This window comes from Lissotriton helveticus, chromosome 10 (assembly GCF_964261635.1).
Source record: "Lissotriton helveticus chromosome 10, aLisHel1.1, whole genome shotgun sequence".
NCBI classification, from domain to species: Eukaryota; Metazoa; Chordata; class Amphibia; order Caudata; family Salamandridae; genus Lissotriton; species Lissotriton helveticus.
The window spans coordinates 1015020680-1015046174 of record NC_136071.1 but is presented as its reverse complement, the minus strand read 5'-3'; the positions used below and the strand labels follow the sequence as shown (position 1 = coordinate 1015046174).

Sequence of the window (25495 nt, the reverse complement as noted above, 5' to 3'; positions counted from 1 at the left end):
ACACTGTAGCAGGGTGGAGTGAGCTACAGTGTCGAATGCTGCGCTTAGGTCCAAGAGGATCAGGGCCATGGTTTGGCCCTCATCCACTCCCTGTCGCAGAGCTTCTACTGCCATGAGCAATGCTGACTCCGTCGAATGGCGGGGACGGAAGCCAAATTGAGAGTCATGGAGTAGAGAAGCTTCTTCTACAAAACCCATCAGCTGGAGGTTTACAGTTTTTTGTCTAGCCTATCATAGCTAACATTGGGCTTTTTTTGAAGGGGGAGAACCACCGCTCGTTTCCAAGCATCCGGGACAGTGTGAGTCTCGAATGAGAGATCCAGAAGACGGCGGATATGAGGCTCCAAGACATGCAAACTGCCCATCAGGCGTACAGGAGTGGTGGGATCACGAGGGGAGCCTGATTTAATTGACCCACAGATCTGAACGAGTTTTTCAGTGGGTGGGGTTACGAATGTCGCTAGCACCCGTCGTTCATCACATGCCTTAGATACCTCTACCACCTCGGGGTCCATGTCAACCCTACTGGGGAAGGTTGAGTATATAGTAGCGACTTTGTTGGAAAAAAATTCCGCTACTCGGTTGCAATGGTCAACTGTGCAGAGCTCCTCTGGGACTGCTGCAGGCTTTCCCACTGAGAGGGATTTGTATATTAAAAACAATTCTTTCGAGGAATTTTCGGCTTCCCCAATCCTGGTACCATAGTAGATTTTTTTGGCCTTTTTGATTAGTCCATGGTAATATCGCCTACTAGAAACATAGTCCAATATAGCTTGTGTGGCGAAATCAATTCTCCAGCGCCTTTCTGCCCGTTTACACTTGGATTTGGCCATACGGACTTCTTCACTAAACCAAGGTGCATTTTTCAGTGCGCGTCCCCCTGTTTTAATCTGGGCAAGCGGGGCTACGTGGTCTAGGGCGACTAAGATGCGTTGGTCCAAACTATCGTTAACAGTTTCCACATCCGTTCCCCTTAGTTCATCCCCCACCATAAGAGCTTCATTGAACCTGGCAAGTGAAAAATTGGCCCATCTCCGTCCAGGACGATGAAGTGCCACCTTTTCTAAAGCTTTAGCTCCCGGAATGGAGATCGAAAAGGGCGTCAGGAAGTGATCCGACCATGGGATGGGTACGGGGGCTAGAGCTTCCACTTGCCCCCAGTTGGCAAAGATAGGGTCCAGCAAGTGGCCCCGTTGATGGGTAGGGGATTCACCGACCAGCTCGAGCTGAAGGGCTCTCAGCTCCTTGCGAAGGTCCCCTGCTCCCCTATCAGTGGGATCATCCAGGTGTATATTGAGGTCACCCAGCACCAGGAACTTATCTGTGCGTAAGGCTGCCTCTGTGGCACTTTCAATCAGACTTTCTGTAAATCTGGTTGAGGGGCCCGGTGGCCTATATATCAGGAGGCCCTTAACAGTGTATCTCCCGTTGACTTGGATGGAAAACGCGCCCGCCTCACTATCCGTAATCTCAATCTGCTCCAGAAGACAACATAAGCCCTCCCTCACAACAATGGCTATTCCTCCACCTCTGCCTTTGGGTCTATCTAGCCGTACTAGGATATAACCCTCCGGAATGGCTTCCAGGACCTCTGGGGCAGAGTCGCAGTCCAGCCATGTCTCAGTGAGAAAGAGTAGGTCCCATTGTTGTTCTCTAAGGAGATCAAAGATATCCAGGCGATGCTTGCGCAGCGACCGAACATTCAACAAGCCACAGACCAATTTGCGGTGTTCTCTGATAGTGTGTATTGACAGGTCGAACTTGAACTGGCAGTGGCTACACCCCATGTTATCTTCAACACTCATGCCATGTAGACACAGGTTACTGGCACACATCTTGCGGTAGGATAGCAGGTCCGCTCTACTCCACTGTATGTGTCCTGTAGGAAGAGCAGGGGGCATGGCCCTGGGCCGAGGTCGGCCACGGACGGGCGCAGACGGGCTTGACTTGAGCGCGACTTCGGCGCGCCTACGTCGCGCCCGCTGCGCTCGTCCGCTGCGCTGCCGAGAGTGCATCCGCCTTATATGCCCCACAGCGAGTGCCTCAGGAGCACTAGACCGCTGACCGGTCTCCCCGCTCACCGGAAGTAGCCGTCTCGACCTTCCCCGCCCTCCGCACAATCGGTGCTAATCACCGTGTCGGACCGAGGCGGGAAGGAGGGGAGAGATCAGCCCAGAAGTCGGTGTCAGCAGGTAAGCCAGCAAGCTATCGTGGCAAAAGTAAAAACTTAAAACTGGGAAGCCTTAATCGCTATCCCATCAAGCATGTGCAATTTGCAGTTTCCAGAAGTAAAAAAGCGCGTTAAAAGCTGCCTCAGCGCCGAGCACAGTGGCTGCAGACACTGCCACTGCCTACTCACCACCACGCAAGCCGGCTCCTTCTGTGCCTTATATGCCCCACAGCGAGTGCCTCAGGAGCACTAGACCGCTGACCGGTCTCCCCGCTCACCGGAAGTAGCCGTCTCGACCTTCCCCGCCCTCCGCACAATCGGTGCTAATCACCGTGTCGGACCGAGGCGGGAAGGAGGGGAGAGATCAGCCCAGAAGTCGGTGTCAGCAGGTAAGCCAGCAAGCTATCGTGGCAAAAGTTAAAACTTAAAACTGGGAAGCCTTAATCGCTATCCCATCAAGCATGTGCAATTTGCAGTTTCCAGAAGTAAAAAAGCGCGTTAAAAGCTGCCTCAGCGCCGAGCACAGTGGCTGCAGACACTGCCACTGCCTACTCACCACCACGCAAGCCGGCTCCTTCTGTGCCTTATATGCCCCACAGCGAGTGCCTCAGGAGCACTAGACCGCTGACCGGTCTCCCCGCTCACCGGAAGTAGCCGTCTCGACCTTCCCCGCCCTCCGCACAATCGGTGCTAATCACCGTGTCGGACCGAGGCGGGAAGGAGGGGAGAGATCAGCCCAGAAGTCGGTGTCAGCAGGTAAGCCAGCAAGCTATCGTGGCAAAAGTTAAAACTTAAAACTGGGAAGCCTTAATCGCTATCCCATCAAGCATGTGCAATTTGCAGTTTCCAGAAGTAAAAAAGCGCGTTAAAAGCTGCCTCAGCGCCGAGCACAGTGGCTGCAGACACTGCAACTGCCTACTCACCACTACTAAAGATCAGACAACCAATTTCTTTACTCAGGTCATATGCCTCCAATCAATTCAATATTATATTATGACTACATTTAGACAAATAAAGCCGTAACGAGTTGCTCAAATACTAAAGTGATTTTTTAATGTAAAACGTATATTATGACTAATGAAATGCCTAGCTTAGATAGGAACACACTTATCAAGGAGCACCGCAATTAATGCAATATTGTTCCCCTGACTATTGGTGCAACTATGATACATGAAGTAAAAACAGGTAAGTAAGGCACAATAGACCTTTTTTTCACTAATCACATTCCAAGACTGAAGAATTTTCTATATATTGATCATGAATCACTGTCCTTTAAATACAGACAGATATAGAGACTGAGTGAAACTCATGGTGTGGTGTGATTCCTGAAGGGTCAATCAATCAGTGCCACAATATCACTGGAAAGGACATATGATAAAGGTAGGTCGTCATTGGGCATGAGAGTGATATAAAGGTTGCTATGCATCTTTGGTTCTACAATCTTATACTAGTTTAATGTGTACCATTGTGAGAGGGATTCAAATGTTCTTTTTGTTGCAGTACCACATAATTATTGGGTAGGAGAAAAGTTTAAAAAAGGACAAAGGCAAAGGCATTGTTACACAACATTGTGTGCTGTTTGGGAGAGGCACACATTTCCTTTTAGCTGGTACCTACCTGTCAGCTATAGTTCTTAGGGAAAAAAGCTAATCTAATATTATCCAATGATAAATACCTCAACTTTCAAAAGAAATGTTAAACATGTTAATACTTCTGGGTGTACATTTCATGTTTCCAACTCCCTCAGTGAATGGGGTCAGAACAATAATGGTTCTCCACACCAATAGAAATATCCTCTTTTTTTCAATACTGGTCAATTATTAACATACAAAGCAAAATTTTGTTATATTTAGTATCACAGCATCATGTCCATTTTTACAACAAATGAGGTCAGTTTTCTACTGAAATGTATGGTATGGCTGGATGTGTGACGGAATAATTTATAAAGAACATCCTTTCAGCAGCTGATTTTAATATAATGATAAATCTGTGGATTGGTCCCAACCCAACATGTACACAACCAATTCTAGAGAGGTAAAATGCCCTTTTAAAAATCTGGGCACATGTAATGGATATGAGGGAAGTTAAGGTGCACATCTTCGCCCATTTTACACTTACAAACATGTATACCAATAAACAGTATGTTTCTTTTTCATGATTACCTCATTGTAGATTAATCAACTATAGTCAATATGACTATTTCAAATCGTACCATGTGTCAGTAAATGTGATCTAAATAGCAGTTTGTAGCTTTTTGGGTTGCATAATTATTTATTAAAGGACCATCTCATTATCTGCATAGTAAGATATTGCATAACAGACTATTTGTGGGTCATCTTCACAGCTGAGGGCATAGCCATGGTTGTCTACGACTCACTTGGAAAGTGTATCTTATGGTCATAAATGCAACTGGTACTAAGTGATTGCTGGAACAAGATTCAAGATAGATCAGTGTCTTTCTTTTAAAGTGGATAATAGAACACCAATCAGATTTTCTTATTTGAGTTTTCTTCTACCCATGTTTATCTACTTGTACTAACATAAAAAATTGTATTTTTTAATGGGTATCAAACGGAAAGTAATTGTTTTACAATGGTTAACAGATGGTAGTCTAAAGTCAGAGAAATGAGTGCAGGATGTTGTGTAGTAATTGGAATATGAACCAGCAATATTAAATGATCAAGACCCTTGTGGAACTATAAGCATGAGTAGTCGAGAAATCCTAAAAATAAGGTTTAATATTACACAGCTAATTTATTTAATCAGGTCATATGCCCTTAAATAATTCAATATTATTTTATGGCAACATTCAGAGAAGTAAACTAGTAATAATTTACCCAAACACTAAAGTGATTTTTAGCATGAAACATATGCTAAAACTTATACCAGAACGGATGCAATTTCTTTCAAAACCTGCAAAGCGCTTTGATGTAGCCAAAAAGCAGAATATGCACTTCACTAAAATGTAAAAGAACGAATAAAAAATAAGAATTTGAGACAATTCCAAATAAGAAGAGACTCTAGTTTCCACATGGCCCATTACTACTAGATTTAGGAAGTCCACTTAATATTCCCACTCAACCTACTTACGGCCAGATTATTACCGACTGTGAAATCTGTAAGTGATTCCTTTTGAAAAACACACCAAGTACCAACCAGGAACCTTTTGTACCTGCACATATGAAATTAAAATACCAGAAAAAGAATGACAGGTCGAATAAATTCAAGGTGCCTCATTAGTGAGGCCGCTTGTGTTGCCGGAATGTATGTAGAAAATGGTCCTGGATATAACTCACGACACAATAGATGTACAACTTGCAGTTACTATAAGCAAGTTCACTTTTAGGCAAAGTCAATTTGTACCTAAGGAGATGTATAGCTTACAACCAGCAATATTAATTGCATTAAACCCAACACATATACTTCAAAAAAACATAAATGCTTTATGTCACAAATTTATTTACATGATATAAAAATAAACGATCCAGAACAACTGTATTTTACAGTAAAAAAGGAATAGATTCAGAAAAAGGGGTGCTCAAGTGAATTGAAAAGAAAACAAATGAAAAGACAGATTTAAGATAAGTCAGTACAACTAAAAAACGAATTTTCCAGTTTGAAGCACAGAAGGCCTACCCACATATTATTAAATACATCAATTAAAAATAATACAAGGATAACGGGAATGGGGAATTGGGTGTAGGCCTAGGTAGGGGGGGGGAATTAGTTTTTTAGTTGTACTGACTTATCTTAAATCTGTCTTTTCAATTGTTTTCTTTTCAATTCACTTGAGCACCCCCTTTTCTGAATCTATTCCTTGTTTACTGTAAATTACAGTTGTTCTGGATCGTTTATTTTTATATCATGTAAATAAATTTGTGACATAAAGCATTTATGTTTTTTTGAAGTATATGTGTTGGGTTTAATGCAATTAATATTGCTGGTTGTAAGCTATACATCTCCTTAGGTACAAATTGACTTTGCCTAAAAGTGAACTTGCTTATAGTAACTGCAAGTTGTACATCTATTGTGTCGTGAGTTATATCCAGGACCATTTTCTACATACAAACTGCTACCCAGGTCCTGTGACTAATTGGGTTAACCCCATTGATTCAATGGTGTGTTGCCGGAATGTCACGTTTAGTGATGCTCCGGTGGCACAGGAGCCTGCTCCATATTTAGGAGGCAACACTAAGCCACTTATTTGGGCTTAATGCTGCCTGGTAACTATTGTTCCCTTTAATGCAGTTTTCTGCATTAAAGGGGCGTCCAATGGGTGTTGATGGAGGCTTTTCCAGCAACATCCATGGCTTTTTGACACTGCCTCAGGTTTACGAGAAATCGTAAGTCTGAGGCAGCGCCAAAAACATACGCCTCCCCTGAGAAGGCGTAAGGGAAGAGCAACTAGGAGAAATATCTTTATTCTCCTCATATTTCTTTTTTCTATGTGTGCTGCATTCTGCAGCACACATAGAAAGAGGAAAAAGTCTCTTACGATTGTCTTTGTGCAGGAAGGTTTCCCTTCCTTCACAAAAATAATCATACCTGCAACGCGGGCACACTTGCACCATGGTGCAAAGGTGCCTGCGTTGGCGCACGGCAGCCCATGGTGCGCCAGCGCAGTAGAAAAGGACAGGAATCTGGTAGATTCTGCACATTCTTGTCCTTTTCTTTTGCCGTAGGGCAGCGCAGAAGTAAGGTCTGAGGTGCTGCCCATAAATGAGGCACTAGATTCCTCCAAGTTACTGCTACTTAGTTTAGGTTGTGTGCTGGCCCTCCATTATGAACAAAGAAGAAAGCCCCAATCACACTTGCTGTCAGTTGGGATTTTTGTTGAGAGCATTGTTAAGCGTTTTGCTGCATAACATATGAAAGCTCATACATAAAATTCGTAACATAATGCAATACAAAACAGATTGAGGGTTTAAGGGAAAAGGTCCTATTACTTTTATGTCAGAGTATTCTCCACTTGTTCTGTGAACCTAATGTTAAACTGCAATATGGTAGAAAGGTTACCTATGCATGATATGAACCATAATATTTATTGTAAAGGAAGGCAAGTTAATTAGTATATATTTATTTAAAAGCTATAAATATGTTTCGGTGTAAAAAGAAGCAATTGTTTGCTCTGGGCCTTGCTAAAAAAAAAAAACTTCCAAAAAAAAACTGGGTTGTTGCATTTACCATGGGATACTAGGATCTTTCGCCGGGAAACCCAGTGTGGGTAGCTGTGCGCCTTAAAAGTTAAATAAATAAATAAATAAATAAAATGGGATACTCTGATCTTTTGCAGAGCTCATTAAATTCTGAAACCGTGGTAAAAATGTAAATAAGCGGGCGGCTGGCCAGGGCTGGTCTGCTCTCGGAGCAGGAAAGGGGCAGAGTGGTTTGCACACTCCTTAGTGTGAAAAGACTGTTTGGCCTGCCCTCTCGGGCCGCCCAAAACAGTCATGTGCACTTTGCCTGTTCTCCATGCAGGCTGCATGACAGCCTGCTTGGAGAACATGCCCACCCCTCCAGTCCCTAGCTGAGTGCCATGTCAGACCAATTACAATGCTGCATTGCAGCATTTTGATTAGTCTGATGAACCTGGTTGTGTTTCCTGTTCCTGGAGACAGACGCAGGAGAGCAGGCAGCAAGGTAAGTTAATTATTATTTGTTTTATATATTGCACACAATCACTCCCCACGCCACTAACCCCACGCGATTCCCCCCTCCCGCGACCGCCTCAACACCCGCGAGCCAATTCCTGCCGCCACTGTCCTCACAAAAACTATTTTTAAAAAGATTTTAAAAAAACAGTGAAGCAGGGAGAGAGGAGAGAGCCGCAGGAAAGAAATGGGTCAGGGAATGTCAAACAAGTGGGGAAAGGGCTTGTGGAAAGTAGGAAGAGAGAGCATGGGTTTGGGGATGTGACGGGAGGTATGAGCCGATTGGAAAGTGAGATCAGACAACGCCATGCGCTCCTACTGAGTGCCAAAACACAAATTAAATTGAAACCTTCAATGTAAAAAAAAATAGTTCTCTGACATCAGCAGTGGAAAATACAATCAACCAATCAAAAAGTCAGAGTGAAACCTAAATGCTCCAGGGGAGGGACAAAGGGAGCAATAGGGAGGAAGTCTATCAATTTGTGACCAGTAAATTGGAGTAGACAAAGAAGCCATACAATTGTGAGCTGAAAGCGGATCAGGTATATTGCTTAAATGGCTGTCTGTGACAGACAGTTAAAGATTCCTGAAGCAAGACCACAAATATACTACTTCGGTTTCAACTTAAAAAGAAGCAACATATAAGTATAGCCCACCATTGTAATTATTGGAGCTTACAATTCCATCAATATCGATAATTGCATCTTTGACCCACGAAATTAGGCATTACATGGATTTTGGTGCACACCACACCAAAAACCTCATGTCCCATTATTTTGGTTGCCTTTTCCCCCCCAATAAATCAGCAGGTGTGGCCTGCCATACTTATGTCAGGAAAACCGGGGAGGCGTATTTTTTGCCTCCAAACTCAAAATTCCGATATGTGCTCTGGCACTAGTAGTCAAGGCCCAAGACGGAATAAATAACAAAATAGCCCCCTACTTACCAGAGTTGCGTTTTCCCATTAAACCATAAAACTGATCTGGTCTAGGTTTTCTTGCAATTCGCTGGAGAAAGTTTTCAAACAAGGGCCCCTGTAGTTCATCCTAAACAGACAAAAAAATAATGTGTTAGAATCATGAATAGCTGGTCGACAACTCATTCATAGAGACCTGAGCGGTCCTATTTTCACATCAGTTCAATATTTCTCTGAAAGAGCTCCTTAGCCTTTGGAAAACGCACATCTGTTATTATATTTAATATTGTAAGGCACGATTATATCTTTCAAGTAGCAATTTCAAATACACCCTCGGTGTGAGCTGTTAGGATAAACTGCTTAAGAAATAAGTCTTTCCAAATAACCCTGCTTTTAAATTATGGAGCACTCTCCTGCAGTTATAAGGAAGCTGTTTGGTAAAATAGGCCTGTGCGATATTTCGATGCTGCTGTGTATCAGTTACAGTGCCATTATATCAAAGACAATTCCTATAATTATTCCTCTCCCCTATCACTGTGATAAAAGACAATAACTATATGCCACTGTCCTCTACACCTGCGAACTGCAAAGATTAATGCACAGACATACACCAGGTTAGCTCTCTCTAAAGAGTTATCTGTGACACCAGGGGCGCAACTAGGTCTTAATTTCGGGGGGGGCTAACATGGCAAATGAAGGGGCGTGGCTAATGTTAATCAATGGGGCGGGGCTAAAATGTCAGATAAACGGGATCGATTAATGCTCAGGTCAAGTGGAGAAAACATGCAACCCTAAAATTACCCCCTCGCAACCCAAAACCCATTACCACCCTGAACCCTGAAATCATCCACCTAGAACCCCAAACCCACGCCGATCCCTAAAATTACACCCTTACCCCCCAAAACCCATACCCACCCTGAACCCTAAAATTACCTCTGGCTCCCCAAAACCCATACCCGCACTGATCCCTAAAATTACACCCTTGCCCCCCCAAATCCATTACCACCCTGAACCCCAAAATTACCCCCAGGCACCCCAAAACCCATACCCACCCTGAACCCTAAAATTACCCCCTGGCACCCCAAAACCCATTACCACTCTGGACCCTAAAATCACCCCCTTGAAGCCCAGGAAACTCATACCCGCGCTGATCCCTAAAATTACACCCTTGCCCCCCAAACCCATACCCACATTGAACCTTAAAATTACCCCTGGCACCCTAAAACCCATACCCATGCTGAACATTAAATTCTCCCCCTGGCACCCCAAAACCCTGTGGCGTCACTGGGGTTGGTGTCACCCGGTGCGGGTAACTCATGGTGTCACCCCCTCACGACTTACCGCATGGACCACCTCTGTCAGAAATGTACGGCGCTAGGTACTGTCTTACTCCCTCTAGCTCCTTCTCTCTGTCTAGCTCCCTCTCTCTGTCTTACTCCCTCTAGCTCCCTCTGGTTCCCTCTCTCTCTGTCTTACTCCCTCTAGCTCCCTCTCTCTCTCTCTTACTCCCTCTAGCCCCCTCTCTCTTACTCCCTCTAGCTCCCTCTCTCTCTCTCTTACTCCCTCTAGCTCCCTCTCCCTGTCTAGCGCCCTCTAGCTCTCTCTCACTCTGTCTTACTCCCTCTAGATCTCTCTCTCACTCTGTCTTACTCCCTCTAGATCTCTCTCTCTCTCTGTCTTGCTCCCTCTAGCTCCCTCTCTCTCTCTTACTCCCTCTAGCTCCCTCTCTCTGTCTAGCTCCATCTCTCTCTGTCTTACTCCCTCTAGCTCCCTCTGTCTCCCTCTGTCTCCCTCTCCCTTGCTCTCCCTAGCTTCCTCTCTCTCTGTCTTACTCCCTCTAGCTCCCTCTCTCTGTCTAGCTCCCTCTAGCTCTCTCTCTCTCTGTGTCTTACTCCCTCTAGCTCCCTCTCTCTCTCTGTCTTACTCCCTCTAGCTCCCTCTCTCTGTCTAGCTCCCTCTAGCTCCCTCTCTCTCTGTCTTACTCCCTCTAGCTCCCTCTCTCTCTGTCTTACTCCCTCTAGCTCCCTCTCTCTCTGTCTAGCTCCCTCTCTCTCTCTGTCTTACTCCTTCTAGCTCCCTCTGTCTCCCTCTCTCACTGTCTTACTCCCTCTAGCTCCCTCTCTCTGTCTAGCTCCCTCTAGCTCCCTCTCTCTCTGTCTTACTCCCTCTAGCTCACTCTCTCTGTCTAGCTCCCTCTAGCTCCCTCTCTCTCTGTATTACTCCCTCTAGCTCCCCTCTCTCTGTCTTACTCCCTCTAGCTCCCTCTCTCTGTCTAGCTCCCTCTAGCTCCCGCTCTCTGTCTTACTCCCTCTGTCTCCCTCTCTCACTGTCTTACTCCCTCTAGCTCCCTCTCTCTGTCTAGCTCCCTCTAGCTCCCTCTCTCTCTGTCTTACTCCCTCTAGCCCCCTCTCTCTGTCTAGCTCCCTCTCTCTGTCTTACTCCCTCTAGCGCCCTCTCTCTCTGTCTAGCTCCCTCTCCCTCTCTGTCTTGCTCCCTCTAGCTCCCTCTGTCTCCCTCTCTCTCTGTCTTAGTCCCTCTAGCTCCCTCTCTTCCGGTCTTTCTCACTCTAGCTCTCTCGCTCTCTGTCTTACTCCCTCTAGCTCCCTCTCTCTTTCTGTCTTACTCCTTTATCTCCCTCTCTCTCTGTCTTGCTCTCTCTAGCGCCCTCTCTCTGTATTACTCCCTCTAGCTCCCTCTGTCTCCCTCTCTCTCTTACTCCATCTGTCTTCCCTGGATTTGTATAAACAAGAGTGCGATCAACAGGTTGCACTGTAGTGAAAAGCAAGCTGAAATTTGGAACTGGTTCACTGAAAAACTGAAGACTGTGCAAGATACTGAAAAATAGGAAACCATGCACCCTCAGGTGAGCTAGGCTGCTATAGAGTTGCCTTGTGAGCAAAGAAAATTGTAGTCAAGAATTGCAGATCTCCTGCGAGACGCTGGCGAGTGTGAACAGCATGAGGAACAAGCTTGCACAGGGAGCGACAGTAAAGGTGAGAGCAGATGTGAGGCTGCAGTGCAGATTGGTGTCAGCCCATGTGTTGGTGTCACCCGGTGCGGTCCGCACCCCCCGCACCCACCTAGTGACGCCACTGCCAAAACCCATACCCACCCTGAACCCTAAAACTGCCCCCCTGCTCCCCTGACACTCGAAAACCCACACCCACCCTGAAACCTAAAATGTCCCCCCCTCACAAACCCAAAACCCATACCCGCACTGAACCCTAAAATGAACCCCATGGCACCCCAAAACCCATACCCACCCTGAATCCTAAAATTGCCCCCCTGACACCCGAAAACCCATACCCACCCTGAACCCTAAAATTAACTCCATAGCACCCCAAAACCCTTAACCACCCTAAACCTTAAAATTACACCCTGGCACCCCAAAACCCATACCCACCGTGAACCCTAAAATTGCCCCCTGACACCCGAAAACCACACCCACCCTAAACTCTAAAATGTCCACCCCCTCATACCCTAAAACTCATACCTGCCCTGAACCCTAACAACCCCATGGCCCCCTAAAACCCATTACCACCCTAAACCATAAAATTACCCCCTGGCACCCCAATTCCCATACCCACCCTGAACCCTAAAATTACCCCAGGAACCCCAAAACCCATGCCCTCCCTGAACACTAAAATTACACCTGGCACCCCAAAACCCATTACCACTCTGACCCCCAAAATTACCCCTGGAACCCTAAAATTACACCCTTGCCCAACAAAATCCATACCCACCCTGAACCCTAAAATTACCCCTGGCACCCCAAAACCCATACCCACGCTGCACCCTAATATTACCCCTGGTTCCCCAAAACCCATACCCACCCTGAAGCCTAAAATTACCCCTGGCACCCCAAAACCCACATCCACCCTGAACGCCTAAATTACCCCCTGGCCCCCATACCAGTCCTGAACCCTAAAATTGCCCCCTGGCACACCAAAACCCATTACTACCCTAAAATTATCCCTGGCACCCTAAAACCCATACCCACTCAGAATCCTACAATTACCCCCTGGCACCCCAATTCGTAACCCACCCTGAACCCTAAAATTACCCACTAGCACCCCAAAAAATGAACACTACAAACTTACACTACATATTCATATTCGGAGGGGACTCTCCTCTTTAGAGAAAGATACATGGCCCTGTTCACCATTTATCTGGTGAGGTGCGCTGTGGATGTGAATTCCCTACAAGTGCATGGACAGCAGGGGGAATGGGATGTCCAGTGCAAGTGAAGCTTTTCATTTGTAAATTAATTCCTTCTGGCGTCATAGCCCAGGGTTTGCGGTCTGTGCACTTGCATACAAGTGCACAGACAGCAAACCCTGGGATATGACACCAGCAGAAATTCCTTTACAAAGGAAAAGCGTCACCTGCACTGGCCAGCCCTTTCCCCCTGCTGTGTGCATCTTCCCACTCCCACCCCATGCTGAACACATCAAGTGCTTAGGTGAAATCCCTGCCTTCAGGCAAGGATATCACCTCGGCGCTAGTAAAGGAAAACAAGAGGGGGGGGCTGGGGGTTTACTTGATACTGTTCAGAGGCTGGCTGGCTCGGGCTGCCGGGCCTCTCAGAATGCATCAATAACAATGACATTCTCAGCTCCGATGCGCAGTCATCTCAGTGCGTGTCAATTAGCCCGGGCTGAAGAAGACGACGGGGGGGGCTGAAGCCCGGTGAGCCCAATGGGTGTTGCGCGCCTGTGTGACACAAGCTGACAACACTTAGCATCCATCAGATGAAAGAAAGAGGGGCTTATATGACCAAGGCAATGCATTTTACACACTATTATGGCTTGAAATTATCTAAATGCTCTTGAGACTTCTTCCAAAGAGGTGTGCTATGTTGATGATAATTTCAGCTCATCTTCCACCCCAAAATAACTTGTTACTCAGCAATTTCTCAGTGCGTCTTGCTGCCAGTCACAACCTCTTCAGAAGGTTTAAACACTATAGGTGCTGGCTACTGCCAGAATATGGTAGAAGCACCACGGCATGTTTTAAAGGCAAGGAATTAAAATCGTTGGGAAACCTTCCAAGTTTTTGACATACGTATTTTATGCCTAAAAAACTGACAAAGGCAGTGCTGAACTTGTATAAACCTATATGTACCGAGGTCCATCGTTTTGCTCAGAAGCCCACAAATTATTGAACTGAAGAAAATTAAAGGAGTAATGATAGCATACATGGAATAATGAGAGAAATATAGAAAACCATGGATGTCCGTCTGATAATTTCTAGTCAATGGTAGATCACTATCAAAATTATGACACAAGCAAGTGCAGACACAGTGAGAACAGTCTCTGTAAAACTATGAATAATACAAGCCAGAAGGTGTCTGACAGAAGGTACCCGAGCATCCACAGGGGTGGAAAACATAAGTGGTGGATAGAAACCAATGAATTCCATGTCATCAGAGTGGATCCGTCATAATCTAGCTAAGCAGACCAATGATCAGGAAGATCAAGACATTATTAATAGAACAAAATAACAAAGACTGCTATATAGAGAAAAAGTAGAGGACTATTTGGTCTGGTGAAGATGTTTCTCAATTAGGTAGGTATTTGAGTGCAGAAAAAGGAGTGTGTGTATTTGTACTTGATGAGCATTCCAACCGATGAAAGTATTGCCTTCTAGAATGTGGGATGTAGAGAGAGCTTTTGTTTTTGCTTTGTAGTTTTCGTGAACCTCAAAACATGGATACGTTTTCAACGAGGAATTTGAGTCTTGAGGGGTAATCCTTTACAGGTGAAGCAATCAGTTCACATAGTGTGTGTGGTATCATTTGAGGAAAGCAAGAGAAGGAGTGATATGTTCACATTTTTTTTGTGTTGGTCAGACATCTCGCAGCAGCATGTTGAGAGCTCTCAGTGGAGCTAGTTTGATTTTGGGAAAGGCAGTAAGGAGGTCCAAGCGGTAACCATAATGAAAAATCACCAGAACTTCTGCTGATAATGTTAGGGTTTTTGCAGAAAGTATTTGCTTCTGGTATTTAGGGCCTTACGATGTTGGGTGGAATGTTTCTGCCCGACACCGTCTCGGATCGACCGACTAGCATTCAGCGGTTCCATCCGACTGATTACAATGCGACTGAACACTGTTCAGTCAGAGTCCCACTGACGTCTATGGGAGCCCATTGTCTGCCTGACAGCAAACTCTCCTATGGACCCTGTCGTGGGCACCCCATTGTACCAGCCACACAGTGCAGGGTTTTACAGGCAGGTCCCGTAGATACCTCTTTGGGCCTAAACCAGTGGCTGCAGGATAAAGGGGGGCCTGCCAGGGGCCCCCAAAGTGAGTTTCTGACACCCTTTTCATGTCAGACAGGATGACTTGGAAAGGTTTTTGGAAATCAGCATTCTAATCGCTCGGTTGGAAATGCTGTCCATAGAGCTGTACGATGTGGTTCTGACCAACACAAATACTCCCAGAGCTGGTCAGAACTTATTTGGAAAGACCGTGCAGTTTACAATCCGACAGCGAACATCGTAATTGGTCTGGTGGATTGCAAACCGACAAGTCGGTCAGAAGCGTTCGACACGATCAAGGATATTCCGACTGCCGGTAAGAGGGGTTCCATCTGACATCGTAATGAGGCCCATAGTGTCTGGAGTTTAAAACTTACTGAAATAGCAATGCCTTGAAATTGCTTCTTGAAATGAAGGTTCTCGTCTAGGAGAAAACCAAGGGACCTGGCTTACAATGAAAGTTTAAAATATTATTCATATATTTTCTTGGAGTGTTCCATGAAGTGGTGAAGTGGTGCCCTCTGAGGTAGTGAGCCTATCTTGAAAATCTGTTTTTATCTCTGTCTTTGATATGCTGGCTGCCACCTAAGAATAACGGACTCAGGGTGGATTTCTCATAACCTTGATATCCGTAGCCAACAGCACACAATGTATCCTCTCTTACTCCAGATCTACTATTCAAAGTGATTGGGAAGGGGGAAAGGAAAGTGGAAGGAACAGCAAATCTGTGTAAGTCTTTATTGTCATAGAAAGGGAGGTTTCTGGGATCAGAATGATTCTTGGAATCCAGGGAGGCAACAGGAGAGAAGATAGTACTTGTTAGGTATGTGATAGGATTTAGCTGGCCTCCTCTTGACATATAAGTTCGATATTTTCTAATGATGGTATATACTGGAGCAAGAATGTCCTCCATAATTGCCTAAAATGCATAATTTATCTCGGATTCAGTGACAAATGCTAGATTGGTGTTGTTTTGAACCATAGTGTCTGAAATCTCTAAATGGTATTACCTGATCTGCCGTTATGGGATGGTGCTTTATTCGTGTTTGAAGCATGTGTCTGAATTATGAAATGTTGGGGGGTTGCCATGATTTTTATTGTGGCTTGCAGGGTTTGTACTATTATCTAGCTTATCTCTTTAGGCTTCAGGGTCTGAAATTTGTTGTGCTCCAACAAACATGACAAGTTGCTTAGGATCCAAGCTGTGGTTTTGTGGAAATTTCAAGCCTTGCAATTTGGTGATTTAGGCAAGAGATGACTTTGTAATTGTTGTCCATAATGTTAGTTCACACTCAATTCATTATTGCCTTCTCTTTGGGAGGTCAGTTTTATTTGGTCTTGTGAGCAGAAGACCACTAGAAGATAGTATTCTATATTTTTTTTATACAAGCTACAACTTAAAGTTAATTGAGTATTATGTTGGATGCAGGGAAGGATTGCTGAATGCGCAGTCTATCCATCACTTGCTTCTTCATTAATTACTTCACCTTTAGAATATAATTACTAATTGTCTCACCCTCATATTTGACTGCTTCTGCATTTATATAGTTTGCTTTCCATTGCAGACAGGAAGGTCTTAGTTGGAAAACTATTGCACAGCAATTTCATTTCTTCTATGAGTTAAACTTGACAAGAGAATATCAACATGTGCATCACAATTCAATACTGAAGGACATGTGTTATGCAAAATGAAGAAATAGTTGGGGAGGCAACTGCAGTCTACTAAAATATAGCTCCTTCAATTATTTCTACAATTTATTTGTATGCTTTTGGACCACCTACTATTTTTACTTTTGAAGATTAGACTATTTCACTGTTAATATATCTTTCTCTTAGTATGATACATTTGCCTTGCAATGGCCTCAGGTCTCCGCCTATACTTGATATTCACATACTTTCAGTTACAAAAGCTGTATTCGGTCAATTTATTGGTCAAAAACCAAACAGAAAGTGAGGCAATACTAACTGCTTCTCAAATGTATTGTCCATTAACTTTGTTCTCAAAATTCTATAGAAAATGCTAATGAATGTCTGTCAACTTCATCGCTTATAAACATTTTTTGCCAGCAAAACTGATGCTACTGACTGGACAACAGTTTACCTTAACAATCCCCCACTCCCTCAGTTGGGAAGCTATGATCTCTGGAATTGCATGCCAGTGGGGCTATTGACAACTTCTTAAAATGTTAAATTACATCTTCCTTTATTTTGCCTGTACCTGACTGGGCATAGGTTGAATAGGCAGAATGTATAATGAGAACCATTCTCCAAAAAGTTAAATGTTTGTTGAAAGGAAGTTTGTATCCATCTCTGTTGAAAAGTTATAAGATTCCCCCATCTTAGAACAACATATTTAGAGTTGAAGGACTAATTTTAGGATGCACACAAACGTCCTTGGAAAAGCAGTGAGCACAATTGTCCATAAATGATTCTGAAAGTGGCAATTTGAAGGTCTAGGACAATGTTCTCAAAGTTGCAGAATAAGTCCATGAAACAGTGTTGGTTTTGCAGGACTTGTCTGTTCCTTGTGACACTGCAGAACAAAATCGGCAGTTGTTCAAACTTTTTTACTGTAGTTAGGGTAGAAATTCAAGCTTCAGGCTGTTTGGTTGGCAAAGGAACGTGTTGAGTAGAGATCACAGATTGCTGGCTGTATCATTCCCTTTTTCAGGGATCATCATTGCTACCATTCTTTTTCCAATATATATCTGGATATTGTCAGTGCATTTGATAAAGATTAAAGGCATCTGCCTTCAGTCTTATGTTCACAATATTCAGCTTTGGCTCTCAAGTAGAAATGTAAGAACTGAAGCAGGTGACCTTACTGGATGCCTTTCTTCAAGACATTAAGGGATGTGGAGGAGCTGCTGCAACTGAGAATATCATAAACAGGGGGCATTTTCCTAGTTGGTGGGTAGGGAGGTTGCAACAGAGCAGGTGGTGAAAGTTACCTGTCTAAGCTTATTTTTGGATCACCATAGCTCGCCAAATCAATCTGTAATTGTCTATACAATATTCGCCGACCTTACTATTCCCAAGCATCCTTGAACATCTATGTTCACTGGTTAATTCAAGATTTGGCTATTGCACGTGTTCGTTTTAAAAGACTGTCCAGGAACCTCACTTTCAAAATGTCTAATTATTTTGCCGGGGTAATAGTGGAGTCACACCCTACAATGGCAGCTGCAGTATGGGAAAATGCCTCATAGCCCTCTTCAAACAATCATGTCAAATGTAACTGGTGAATATAGGACCTACACAACTTGTATTTCAGATTATAATTCTAAGCAGAACTTTATGTGCACATTTACAGTTGATTTAACAGAGTCTTAAACCTGGCAGTTTATTTACAAACATAATTTACAAATTTCTGTTATATTCAACACTAGATCCTGTTACACCAAGACGTGTTGCTACAATTATGTTAATTTTTATAAATGTAGTTTATGAAAGCATCTGCTACATAATGACATCTGCGATTTGAATTCTGTGCAACTACACCAAACGTTTGCACTCTTTACAGCTGTCTAACCAAAGTATCAAACGTGCCTATTTCAATACAAAATCCATGTTAGCCACTTTACTGTACCCTTCACATCAAAAGACTAGAATTGTGAGGAGCTACTATATACCACACTTACCTGTAGTGGCTGTGTTCAGCTGCTTTGATATAACACCATTTGAGAACATGCTTTGTGTTAACTAGCATGATTCCACTTGTCCGAGTAAATGTATCGTTTTTTCTATGTTCTTATTAACTAGCCTTTATTGTAGGATAAAGGATAGCAATGCCTTCGATATATTTGGCATACAATTCTCACCGCGTAATTGATTTAGAGACAGCACAGAGATGTTCGATTGCTATACATTGAGTTAAGCAGATTACAAGTGCTTTTTTGATTTTGTCATTATATTATACTCCAGTTTACCAGAGTAGGCACATTAGGGCCTATTCACAAAAGCATTATGGGGTATGTAAAGTAGTACTCCTGTAGTCCTCTTTCAAGTAATCTCACATGTTTTTGTGACTTAGACCCAAAAAGATGCAAAATGTCAATAACATTGGAAGATTCAGGGGGTATCATACACAATTAGTACTCATAAATCCACTGTGACTCTCTGCACGTTTAGCATTATTGAGCTGGACATTTGGTGCCAGTTTGGTGCCAATTCACCAACGACCCCATACACATATGTAAAACAGTATATATAAATATGGCATAATTTCCAGAATGTAATAGGTTAACTATTACTGGTGAGCTAGTGCTAATGCTGGTGGCCTTTCAGGCCATGATAAGGCCACAGTTTCAGTATAATGCCTAGATGGTTGGCATAGGAGGCAAAAAAGCTGGGACCTTGAAGAAGGAAGGTGGCTAAAAAGAAAACTCTCCCTCCTATCCTATTAAATGGTGGAGGCAGTTGGAACAGAAACAGACCTGATAGGGTAGACTCACATAGCACATCAGAGATAATAAAGTTTTGGGTACAAATAGATTGTGAGGAACTTTCTAAAATTACTGTACTACGTAAAAGGGAGATATTGCAAAGTGAGTTAATCTGGGCCTGTGGAGTTAGAGGGAGGATCCTAAATTGCTGTAGGGAATTAAAAATAAAAATAGCAGATGGTATTGACCAGATCGGGTGAATACGGTGGAGTTGAGAGGAATAATAAAACAGGTCTCCATGGAGGAAGATCTCATATATTTCAAGAAGAAACAAGCTGTCTCTCACTTGATAAATTCATGGGCGGAGGCAATATCTTTCCATTTCTGGTGAAACTTTCTACCATCAAAATGCATCGAAGTCTCTTGAGATTTAGATGCGGGGTAAACTAAGTTCTGATGTCTGAAGGGCACAGAATTTTGCTAAATTAAGAACATTTGTAAATGTGGCTTCAACATCAAAGGTGATTTAATTCACACTATTGTGGATTGTCTGTGGGTTTTAGCTCAACTGAAGTCTTTATCAAAACCACTTTTTATAAAATACGATAATAAGGATAGGGGGCAAGCGATTTAATTAGTGGCCAAAATTAGATTGCTTGGTGTGACGTGCGCTATGGGGTGATTTTTCGTGTCTGTGGATACATTTTTACAGCCGAATTGACATACTTTCAAAGAATTGTGAGGAACATTTTTAATCCGCTATGTTGTGTTTGGATATGTTGATTTGTATGTGATTGGATGAACTGTTCTAATTGTATTTTATATTGAGTGTCACTCACCGGATGTTATCTGCTACTTGTGTTTTTAAGAACTTCTGTTTAAATGACTGAGGTCTAAATAAAGATATGTTTTGACTAACAGACTAACTAGGTTAACTAGATTCCTTTATATAAGATCCAGGCTAGGGGCATTACCAGTAGCAAACTTCACCAATAAATGGAGGTATCCAAGAGGGTTGTGCCCACTGCCACACATGCAGGGAGGCAGATCAAACTGCAGAACATCTTTAGTGTTTTTTACCCCACGTACATCAGACAACAAAGCATTGAATTGTACAGTGTGCTGATTCCCGGGCATTCATCAGTACAATATGGCCCTGAGAATTCGCAGATTTTGCACAAAACCGTGCATATTCTTCGCTATTGCAAAACATCTTGAGTCCATATGGCCAATTAGAACGAAGAGCATGACCCCCTTAGCCTCTAGCTCTACCCTACAAGTAACATTGACTAATGATTCGCTTCTGGGCACACTGACAAGTATTTCAACAGCGAAGATGGCACATGGAATCTGTTGGAAGGCACTATATCACTTTATTGCTGCGATATCGCACTAGCTATCTATTTGTTGGAGGTTTTTATTGCTATTATTCCCAACATTCTATACACCACCGTACAGATTTTTACTGTGAACATTTTTTAATCTATTTTCACACTCCATTCCATATATGATTTTAATGTAAACACATAATAATTGTGCCATTAGAACTGTCACAGACCGCACATGAGTCACGTGCCAAAACAAAGTGCATTGCTATGTAAGAAATAATTATTTTTGTATTATTAACAAAGTTTTATTAATATGTTTCTTTTATAGCCTTTGACCGAAATAAAGTATTTTGACTGACTGACACTGAATAGGTAAACAGATAAAAAGCAACATCAATAACATTTACTGAAGAGGATGCATTACTACCAGCTGCATTTCAAGCCTGCAGATGGGCAAAACTCCAGAAAGACATGGCCTGAAATCCAAGCACTGTCTTCTTCCACACTGGTAGGAAACATGTTTCCACTTCTGTGTAACTCAAAAACCCAACGAACTGCAGCTACTATGTTGCAATGGGAAAGCTGATGCTGATTTGATGGCAGTGTGCACCCCCCCTTGATTGTTAGGCTCTTCTGAAAGTCATTGGTTGATGAGCCAAGGGATGCACCTTCTTGCTTTTGATTGGTACTTTACCTCAGATACTGCAAGCAGTATTTCAAGCAACCCCAAAGATACGTTGCTTTCTGCTGAAGACGTGCAAGAATGCATGAACACGAAATAGAAGCACATGCTGTGTTTAGTCTGGTGCCAAACACCTTTCTTATGAGTGTTTAAAAACGTTGTGTCTACCTTAATTTATTGAGAGAATTAGCACTGACTTGCTGGCAGTGTGTTCTCTCCTCCCTTGTTCAGATTCAAATTGCTTTTTGCAGAAAATCAAAATGAGCATACCAATACTGGAGGATAAATTAAAAGAATACTACGATGGATCAATATGGAAAAATAAATCCTTTGGATGTAAAGCAAATCCAACGTAAATGTAATCCCAATACATATAATAAAGGTAAAAAAAGATTTGTCATTGATAATCTGGCTAAAATAAGGAACATGAAATTATTAGCAGGCATGGCTCATTCTATAATATAATTCAAATTTCAAAACCAGTATTATCTACAGCTAAGCAGACCCACTATGGGTTCCAATATGACACCCAGCTACTCAATTCGTTTTATGTACTTTTAAAAAAATACGATAATGAACCAAGATGCAGTTCAGTTGAGTTCATAAACTTTATTTCGATTTTAAAAATCACATAAGTTGATACAAAATACACATATCATTTTAAAATCATGGAATAGGCAATTACCAAACCCAGTTCTAGTATTCAACAGGTCGAGGGCTTTGCTCTTTAACGACGCCCAGTGTTCAACACCACCTGGAGAAAGAACTGGCACGTTAGAAAGTATGATGTTATAAGGTGTGGCTTCTGGCGGCAAGTTGAGACATTTGCTGGGATCCTCGTTTGCACCCTGCAACGTCCCTAGGTCGCGACGCCCCAAGGGTTTCCTGTTGTTGGCAGCGTTAGCTTGAATAGTGTGTGAACTACTTGGCTTTGCATTAGAGACTGGCACTATGATGTTAGCGCTACTACCTGACTCATTGGTGGATTTACTTATACTGTGCGCTGATGCCAATCTGGATTCAATGGAAGCACCATTTTTTCCCTCGCTCAGAGTGGATGCTGAGGGAGAAACGTGTTGCTCGATTTTGGACAATCTCATATCTATTTCAGACAGTTTCATTAATAAGGGATCTAGCATAGCTGCAATTTAAGATGGAATCTTCAAACTCGCTGGACACCTGTCTAGTGTTAGTCACATCACTATCCCTATCCCTGATGCCACCAGGGCTAGTGCCTGGTGCTAGGACGACTTTTGGACCTCCCTCGTTCCCTGGGCAATAATTCCCTTTTGTTTTAGCCACTTTGCTAGCCTGATGCGAGGTTTGCGGCAAGCCACCTGCCTTCCGTTTTTTATTTTGGGCCTCCCCGACCTTTTTCTGCACAGTTCTTTGTTGTCGTGTAAGGATCCTAGCTGGAGGAGAGGGATCAGGGGATAAGTTACTAGCTACCATAAGAGAATCATTTGGTTGAGATGATTGTAACTGAGCGGTCACCGGTGGCATGCATATAGCTGCTGGGTCACGAATAAGTGGGAGACTGGATGAGTGGACTCCGGTGGAGGCTCTACGACGATCTAATGAGAGTCTCCTTTCGGTGAGCTCAATCTCGTGGATGAGGGCCGACTCCGCCCGTGTGAGAAATGCGTCCAGGGTGCCTACAACCCCTGAGCCTCCTACCCCATTGCGGTTGGCCTTATTCATGCTCACTTAAGGGAAAGGGAAAAAGCACTACTGTGTTACAATTTTATACAAAAGCAGATGAAAGTATGTGTGAACAAAAAACAAAAAACAAAAAACAAAGAGCTGACCAAAAGCCTGGGGCACTGAGAGTTTGTCGAAAGAGAGGTGGCCCAGCCCTGCCCCTCCTGGCTCTGACGGGCGCAGACGGGCCCGGCTACAGCCCGAGCACGCCCACGCGCGCCCAGCGCTGCGGGAGCCCTGGTCCCCTTTTTGAGCACCTCCTGGCACTTGATGGTGCGGGGCACAGCGTGCGCTCCGCACGGAATGCCGGGAGATGTAGTTCCTGGGGCTCTGGTGTCAATGGCGGCCCCGCTAAGGAAGGGCAGTGTCAGCGCTCGCACTGGTCAGCGCAAAGATCACGAAAACACAGGCACTGAGGGTATGAAAAGGTTCTCAACAGGTTCACAGCAAGTTTAGCAGTGGCTCCCGCCCCACGGGAGCCCTGGCCCCCTTTTGAGCGCCTCCTGGCGCTTGACGGTGCGGTGCGCGGCATGCGCACGGCACGGAATGCCGGGAGATGTAGTTCCTGGGTCTCTGGCGTCAATGGCGGTCCCGCTAACGAAGGGCAGTGTCAGCGCTTGCACTGGTCAGCGTGAAGATCCCAAAAACACAGGCACCGCAGGTATGAAAAGGTTTATATCGACATTCGATTTTGAGTGTTTGATCTTTGTTTCTATGCTGCTTAAATGTAGGATGAAACAGCCACTATTCACAGTCACACCCTATCCTTTGAAAATGCACTTGCATAAAAATAGGTGCCTTGAATGGCATGCATGAATGCATGTCTTCATGATAAGACCCACAAACTTTAAGTATCTCTTCACTAGCCTCAATGTAGAACCATTTCATGTTCCATATGCAAATCACAATGGAGAAGAGTCACACTCATAGTAAAAGCAGATGGGGAATTATAACACTACATGTAATGCACCTGAAACAATATTTGGCTATAATAAAAACAGTTAATTGTAAATCTGTCATCAGGCCTACATCCCACCCTCAGTGCTAAAAATAAACCAGTTGCTGTATGTTGAACTTCTTCCTGAACTCTAGATACATTAAAGTCCACTCCTCAGTTCATCTCTTGCCATGCTACCAATGCTTTGAATTCGCCAGCACCACGAGCCACATGTACGATTTCACCATGAAGCCCTTCCCCCCAAGAACACACAGCAGATAAGTAGAATCCATAATCACCATGCCTGAAACACCTCCACAGCTGTTACAGTGTACCAAAGGAGTTACTATCTCTCTGTGTCACAATCTGAAAGAATGAGAGAGGTGATAGCTGTGCTGTGTCTCTGGATCAGTGTCAGATAACTACATGTCAATATTATTTCCTCAAAGTCACTACAAAAGGTTAGGTTTGATAATATTGTAACGGGTTTATTTTAAGTAACAGCCCAACGTCCAACAATACAAGCAACATTTCACTTTCCAACTTGGCAAGCAGTTTAATAATCATGATGGTTCTCATGTTTCATCATAACATTCCGTTAAGTAAGTAGAGAAAGTAGAGTGTACAACATGAGTATAATGTTTTCAGATTATTGGATGAGTCACATTTTTCTTGGTGAGATGGGCACTGTAGGCACACTTTGGCAATTTGTTTTTTTATTGCTGTATTGTAGGAAATACACCCTTCCGGAATGTTTACATCATGTTTTTGCCTATTGGTCGACTCTATATTTTTCTTGATTTTAGAACTTCCGCCCAGCAGTCAGTAGTAAAGTGACTGTACACCCCCTTTAAAAATGGTCAAATAAGCATTTTCCTAACTAGTATATATATGCAGCTTACCTAGTATACGGTAGAAGATTTACCCAGAGCCTGGAAGTTAAATGCCACAAGTAGAATGCAACACCTATTGCGAATTCTACTATTGTGGAGGTGCAAACATGGCTTCAGGCCTAGCACTGTAGCCTGGATCTAGCTGTGTAAAAACGATAATTGAACATGTCCAAATAAACTCTTTGAATTATAAATAAGTCACCTATCTGTAGATCTTGTAGCTCGCAAGTCATGGTGCCTGATATTTAACAGTAGGCCATGTAGAAATGTAATGTTAGCATGCCTTTGCTGTGACTAGCACTCAATAGCTATTTTTCACTGTGGCAAGCCTAGCTGTCCTATGTAGAAACCTAGATTACAGATGCAAATCCTAATGCTGTATCTCAAGAATAGGATTAGCTAGTAAAATAATTAAGCAACTAGTTTAGGTTGGATTTCTCATAAATACTAAGGAAAGGGACATTTTAGAAAGTTGCCTTTCCTCTTCCTGATGTTTCTGGGGGCTAATTTGCATTTGCTTTCCAACTACTCCAAGTCAGTGCCCACCATTTGAACAGATATGAATGAGCTGT

The 25495-nt window shown here is 43.4% G+C and overlaps 1 protein-coding gene across 4 annotated transcripts in view; it reads right to left on the bottom strand.

The window, feature by feature from the left end:
* Positions 1 to 25495, bottom strand: part of TAC1 (tachykinin precursor 1) — a 227562-nt gene that overhangs the window by 126989 nt on the left and 75078 nt on the right. For all 4 annotated transcript variants that reach the window (XM_078663716.1, XM_078663715.1, XM_078663717.1 and 1 more), the window contains exon 3: positions 8768 to 8867. In XM_078663716.1, the coding sequence (XP_078519842.1) occupies positions 8768 to 8867 (100 nt within the window). The remainder of the gene's footprint in view (positions 1 to 8767; positions 8868 to 25495) is intronic.